We start from the raw sequence: 6,898 nt of genomic DNA on the forward strand, positions 1-6,898 counted from the left end.
GCGCCTCTGGTCGCCCCAGCCGGATTGCGGCCGCACCCGCCACCGTCGCGGGCTCCCCGCCGCATCTGTCGGGGAGCGGGGGGGGCCCGCGGGAGGCCGGGGGGGGGGGGGCGGTGCGGGGGCCGGTCGCGAGACGCCCAAGCGGGCGGGGCCACCTGGCAGCGCTCCGGGCCAGCAGGGCCGCTCGGGAGCCGGGCCTGGCCAGCCCGCGCTTCAGCCGGCCCCAGCGGCTTGGGCTGCGCCGGTCACCCCGGTCCACCCGCCGAGCCCCGGGAAGACCCCCTGCCCGCGGACGACGTCCCGGGAGCTACCGGCAGGGCCAGCGCAAAAGCGGAAGAGAGACCGCCGTGGTGCTGTGCCTTGCTGGAGGAGGTCTCTGGGCTCGACCCCAGCGTTCAAGTGTCTGTTCGCCTAATCACCTTGCGTAAAATGGAGAAACACCAGCAAGCCATTATATTTTCAGAATGCAAATCAACTGGAAAAAAAAGTATGGAGAAATGTGATTATTACATAGTGATAAAATTCAGTCATTTACACCTGTGCTTTTACTTTTCAGAGGCAGCAGCTGCTAGTTCAGTCATTCCTACAACAAAATACAATGTCAACTTTTGTGCGAGTTCTATGGTGGGATTTTTTCTACTGCTGAAGGCCATATATTACAGACCTTTGTTCCTGTAAGTAGTAGATTATTTTAAATATACACTGCGTATATTGTTGGGGAGAACATAGCATTAAACGCCTATTGCAACACCTTTAAATTTCATACTGCATTTTAAATTGTAGCATACCCAACACAGTTAACTTTCAGAGCCAAAGATGTATAATACCTCCAAAGGGATGTGTCCCTGATAAGAGGTACGTCACACCAGTTTCCTGCAAAGACATATAACAACAATGTCATCAGGCTTTTCCCAGCCATGTGCAAACATCTCTAGTACAGGCCTCTCTGAGGCCTCAACCACACTTCTTGGGTAAAATAATTTTTTCAGTTTTGAAAATCTCTTCCCTGGATACCTTGTTTTAGTTCACCAGTCAAATGCATTTACCTTTGTACAGTACTTAAGAGATTTATGAGAACAGCCCTTTTAAGATGTAAAATTCATGTGGAAGTGATTTTAATAGGATCTCTAGATGATATCGCCTGCCTCCCCACGACACAGGTAGCTCTCCACTTCCCCTCCTTAGAACCAGGGTTTCACTTCTGAGCTTACAGTACAGTTTGATATAGCACCTTGTTAACATTCATGATTAACGATGAGTTATATCTCCACAGTGTTGTATCCCTAATGAGAGATTTTCTGGGAAGGTCTCCTTGAAGGGGCACCCGACAGTGATAAATTAGGGCAACATCCATGGGAACATTCACACTGTTCCCATAAGCACGTAGGACAGAGTGGACTGAAGTCTGAATCACCTTTCGTGGATCAATTATCATTTTCCTGGGATTGAAAACCTCTTTCCTGTCAGGCTCTCTGTGAACATGATGTAATATATTAACACCTGGCACAGCATTCCATAATGAAATGTTGAACATGTGAGTAGATACGGTGTTTGGGAAGATATGGTTCTCAAAGAGGAAAACGCCAGTCCCTGGATTTTGCTTCTGAAGACTGCTCATCATTGTTTTCCAGTCAGGGTGCTTAAGGGGAAGAATTATTTCATCAGCATCATTAAGAACCACAAACTTGCTCCTCTGCATGTTACGGTATATACAGTCATTCAGAGCTGTGATTTGTCCATAGTAGCCAATGTCTTTTTCATCCATAGAAAAGTGCCATTTAGAAGAAACCTTGAGGTATGAGTTTATTGGCCAGGGAATTACCTCTACAGTTCCTTCTTCCATATAAAACTGCAAGACTTTCTCCATCAGATGGCTGCAGTTGTTCTTATAGATCACCACTTTCTGTACCCCAAGAATCTTGTACATTTCCATACTCTGTATAAATTGCAAGATGTTGTTGTAATTCCCAAACATGGCAGAAATGCATACAGTGAAGTCAACAGAAAAGGTCTCAGCCTTCCGGTTTTTAATTTCAAACCTTGGCAGCTGGTCAATATTTCCACGTGGAGACTCGTGAATTGATACATGTGTTGGATCGCAGTTTTCAGGTTCCAAACAAACTATATCTGTTGCACCGTAAGGGAATCCAAATCTATCTGAGTGAACATCAATTTTTGCTTTTGATACATATATCTTTCCATTGGGCTGACAGCAGAACCAGCAATATAGCTGTTTTACATCTTCATTATGAACAATCCCAATCACACGAGTGACTTTGCTTTCTCTGTCATCAAAGTATGGGGATATAATAAAAGTTCTGTTGTCTTTTAATGGTGTTATTACATTTTGAGCAGGTTTTCCCCTACAGAGCTGTCCTGCTGGACTGGCAGTTGTTTCTGGGGGAAAGGTTTTTCTAGTTATATTATTCTGTAGCTGAGGATCTTTCCAGGAGCAGATTAAAATGCTTGCAAAAATAAGAATACATGCAAGAACAGCAAAAATCTGTTTTTTTCCACAGTGTATCATTGCTGAATTTCACAACTTGGAACTTAACAGACCTTTACAGTCAGTCTTCTATTCACTTCCTCTAAAACAAAACAAACACAGACAAAAAACACTCTGAGTGATTTGCTAAAAAGAAGTACAGTTTTGTATTGAACTATATTATCTTATGCACAATAGTTACTGTTTTGATACTTCAAACTTTAGTATGAAGACCTGATTTTTCATACACGTTTGGAAGAAATTGAGAGATTCTCTTACACTTCCCTATTCTGAACTTCATTATATTTTACTCTACAGCTGGGCCCAGCACAACTGTTTCATCTGTTTTGGTATACAGTAATGGTAATATAGCGTAATTGGAATTACTTTGAGGTCTGGAAGAAATTTTATGTTAGTGAAAACTCACATTCTTTACCTTTTGATATTCTGAGAAGCTTGTAAAACTATAGAGTTGTCCTCTGCCCTCTTCCTAAAAAAGGTGCTGTGAACACAAATTCAAACTGCATTCTTTTGTATTGGGTAGGACTAATCCTGTCCCAGTCTCTCAGTGTCCTGATTCCCAAGTTACAAAAAAAATGTTTTCAGAGCCTAGTAGGATCCTATGGTATTCAACATTGTCTACAAAAAGAGGTTTGAAATTAATGGCCTTTTTACTTGTTCAGGTGGCTGAGATTACCTTAAATCTAAATTGCTTTTGCCACTAAGATGCCGAATCTCATACCATAGCTCTAAATCAGCAGCTGATTTCAGTAGGACTTTATGAGAATATTGTGACCCTTCATTGGGACCCCATGCACTACTGAACGTTTAACCTTGCCATGGGAACTTCAAGATGTTACCAGATCGGACTAGAAAGTGGAGATTCTTAGTATACAGTCACAGCTCGGTATTTACACATACTAAACCATCAAGCAGATGGAAGGCAAATTAAAACAAACCCAAACTAAATCAAACTTGCTTTATTCTATGAGCAGCCATGAGGGCGTGATATAATGTGAGACATCACAGCAGATCAGAACAATTAACCATTGTACCATTTGTAGGTGTTCTGCTCTCTTTTGTATACACTCAGTCTCAGCTGAATAACAACTGCTTTCTAATTATGCACAAAATCACTACTTGAGTTACAGCTCTATTCTGACTTCAGAGTACTAGGTTTGAAGAACATGATGAAAGCACTGCTGCCTGGTGTAATTTGCAAATCCAAGATGTTGCTTAACTGTTGTTTTTCATTTTTTGGCCTCAAAAAGTGTAAGAAGTTATTTTGAACAATGTATAATGATCCATTCTCTAAAGTTAAAATCTTGTGTTGTTTTCTGCAAATCGTCGTGCAAGCTGTACATTTTCCCCTTTCATGCAAGTGTTGGTATTCACCAATTTTAAGACCGTACTTCATGTGCAGAATTATTTTTCTATTATGCTCACAAAGTTTAAAGTTACTCAGTTCTGCAGATGTTTCCTCATCTGCTTTAAATACTTCTAATACTGCCTCCTCAATTAACCAATAAAATTCAAATATGCATTTTGTCATTAGCTCACTAGTAGCTAAGCAGGACCTTGCAAGCAATGTTTGCATAGAAGAGTAGGACTGCATCATTGGTTGTCAGCTTGCACCAAAGTTCTTCAACTACTTCTTCCTATTTTTGTCTTGGAAACAATTTACAATTACTAACATGCTATTAGAAAACTAAGAGAAATAATATTTTAGAGTGAAGTGGGTTTTTTTAAATGAGAGTATTAATTGGGAGGTGAGATTGAAAAATGCTTACAGAAAACTTTGGGAGGAAAAAAACACAAGAAGAAGAAGCCGACAACAACAAGGAAAAATAATCAGTTCAAGTTCTATTCAAGTTCTTGTTTTTTATCCATAATTGCTTCTGTTCCCTCCCCCCCCCCCCGGCCCCGGCTTTGGAGGCGGCATTTAGCTGTCAGTGTTCTCTTGGAGGAAATCAACAGAATTATTTGCAGAGATGGGAGTAGGTCTGAAGATCAAGAGGCATGTAAAAAGGACAGAGGACAAAAGCTTCAATGACGTTGTAAAAGTAGAGTAGTTTATAGGTCCAGTCTTCCTATCTAAGAGAACAACAAAGTCACTGAGGAAGAAGGTAGAGAAAATAAGAGAATCCCAATATAAACTTTTCTGGGGAGGAGATGGGACAAATTTACTAAAGGGTGAGATGAAACAAAACACTAATAAAGTTCCTCACCATTGATGTCCATCATGTTTATTTACAGAAATGCAGGGTCTAGGTTTTTTTTTTCTTTGTACAGATGCCAAGTGCAAAAATTGTTACACTGTTCTGGTGAAATATGTTTTCAAATGTCAGTCTTACACCAGGCAGCAATACACCTTAAAAATTTCCTGTTAAATTAGGCTTGGGAAATTTACATGAAAAGTGCATTTTTAAGATTTAAGAAATATTAGAAAACCAGTAGTCTCTTCCTACAATAAAGACCTCATGTTAAAATCCACTCATGGCAAGTACTCTAATTTGCCGCTCTTTCCTTTTGGAATACCACTACTTTCTAGCCAACGTAAAAAGAGAGCAATTCTTGTATATCCTTCTGCACAGAAGTCTCTATCTTAGTTTTACACGCAAGTTACACAGAGCAGGAAGTTCACTCAAATATTCCCTTGCATCTCACGTCTTACAAGTGAAACAATCTTTTGTCAATTTTTAACTATGTGCAAAAAAACTTTTGATATAATTTATCTTCACAAATTTTGTATACATATGTTACCCAATCTGAGCAATTGAAATTCATCCTAATAGCTTATTTTTAGGCTAACAACGAGTAGTTTTAGCATGCCAAAAGCATTATTAACTACTTGATCTGGAAAAAAAGTAAACTAGCATTCTTATTAGAAACCAGAGGCCTCCTAGGGCATGAATGATGACTGCAAGTAAAACTTTACAGACAGGGAGAATAAACAAGTAAGTCTCTTTTACGTAAAGAAGTCTATAAAAACTACAGAGACACATAGAGATCTATATACTCTGTTTAAATAACCTACTGTTTTCCTTTCAAATAAATTGTTTAGTTTCTGGAAATCTCCAGTGGTTGCTAACCTTCATCCCATTTCTGTCTTTCATCTTGACCTACTCAAAGGGAGATTAGTTGATAGACGAATTTTCCAAGAAAGGGATGGCATCAGTTCCTAAATATGAAATACGATTTTGGGTTCAAGCTTGTGCCACCTCTTTTGGAATCCACAGGCTGCAACCCGATGCAATTGTCTACTGAACTAGGTGATTAAAAACACCAAGTTTCTCTTTTTGTAGCTGGGATGGGATAATTAAAAAAACTCATCTCAACTATTGTCAAAGCAGTAATTTCTGACCAGAAATAGCTACTGTCATTTTGAAAACGGATTATACATGTGGAGTTATTGAGAGATACTTATTGTACTGCTTTGTACTGTCCTTTGCTCAAATGAACATATGTCGGCAAAGCCTCACTTCATGTAAGATGACATCCCAGTGTTGAGCAAATGACCACTGTTTCACTGTGTCTGATATCGCTACTGTCTCTGTTACTGAAGAAAATAATTGATGTGCTCTGAAACTGAAAAATATCCCTCCTCTTTAAAAGAGGAGCTTTAAAATATGTAAGCAACTCTGGACCTTCTCTGCCTGTTCAGGTGAATACCACTTGCAGTACAGAGAAGAAACTGAAAGACGACATTTTACTGCAAGGTATCAACAAAGTTCAAGAAACTTACACAAAACAATAAGAGCCTTGCTTTTAATAACTGTTTCAGTGAAGCTTTATAACACAGTCACTCATTTTCCCTGGAATAGTTAGATAACACCTCAACATTTTTCAGTTGTTACGTAAAGAGAAAATAATGGAGTCCATGTTTGTTACGTGCAGTCTTGATATTTCACCAGAACGCACAAAATCATGCCCTTCTGAACATAAGAGGAATCAAATTATAATGTATTTACTCACAGTTTTAAGCTTCTTTGTCTAGCACTTCATGCTTTCCAGTACTCTGCTTCTGACTTATGCTCCCACTGAAGTGAGAGACCTTGCAGACTAGCTTGTTCCCCAGCATCTGCTTCCTCTACAACTGTATTAGTGCTTTTGACCGTCTGTGGGAAATCCCGTGACTCGGTTAGCTTCCTGTACGGCAAACCAGTTTGCTTTCTGTTCTGTCATTTTCTCAGATAAACAATTTTCACTTAATTGGATGATATATTTGTCAGTTGATATTTATTCCATCTCAGACTCTCAGCAGTCATGTTGGTTAACTCGGAGAATGATAGATGATCATTTTCCCCTATTTATGGTGTCTGTGTGTATGTTCTTGGAGATTTATCTAGATCAGGACTTAAATACTACCCACTAGGTTAACTGTAACCTAATGTGTTTCAACAGTCTAATCTT

The 6,898-nt window shown here is 39.6% G+C and overlaps 1 protein-coding gene across 1 annotated transcript; it reads right to left on the reverse strand.

Moving 5' to 3' along the window:
* Positions 1 to 430: 430 nt before the first annotated feature.
* Positions 431 to 6,608, reverse strand: LOC104481695 (uncharacterized). Its single transcript, XM_086763909.1, has 2 exons — positions 6,461 to 6,608; positions 431 to 2,588 (listed from the first exon to the last, which is right to left on the reverse strand). The coding sequence occupies exon 2, from the start codon at positions 2,525 to 2,527 to the stop codon at positions 1,208 to 1,210; it is 1,320 nt and encodes a 439-aa protein (XP_086620035.1). The 5' UTR covers positions 2,528 to 2,588; positions 6,461 to 6,608; the 3' UTR covers positions 431 to 1,207.
* Between the last annotated feature and the right edge of the window lie 290 nt (positions 6,609 to 6,898).

The sequence above is a fragment of the Chlamydotis macqueenii genome, chromosome 20 (assembly GCF_036417535.1).
Source record: "Chlamydotis macqueenii isolate bChlMac1 chromosome 20, bChlMac1.mat, whole genome shotgun sequence".
Classification (NCBI taxonomy): domain Eukaryota; kingdom Metazoa; phylum Chordata; class Aves; order Otidiformes; family Otididae; genus Chlamydotis; species Chlamydotis macqueenii.

What these genes read in the sequence shown, in the direction of transcription:
- LOC104481695 (XM_086763909.1), bottom strand. Translation starts at nt 2,527, where the DNA reads ATGATACACTGTGGAAAAAAACAGATTTTTGCTGTTCTTGCATGTATT.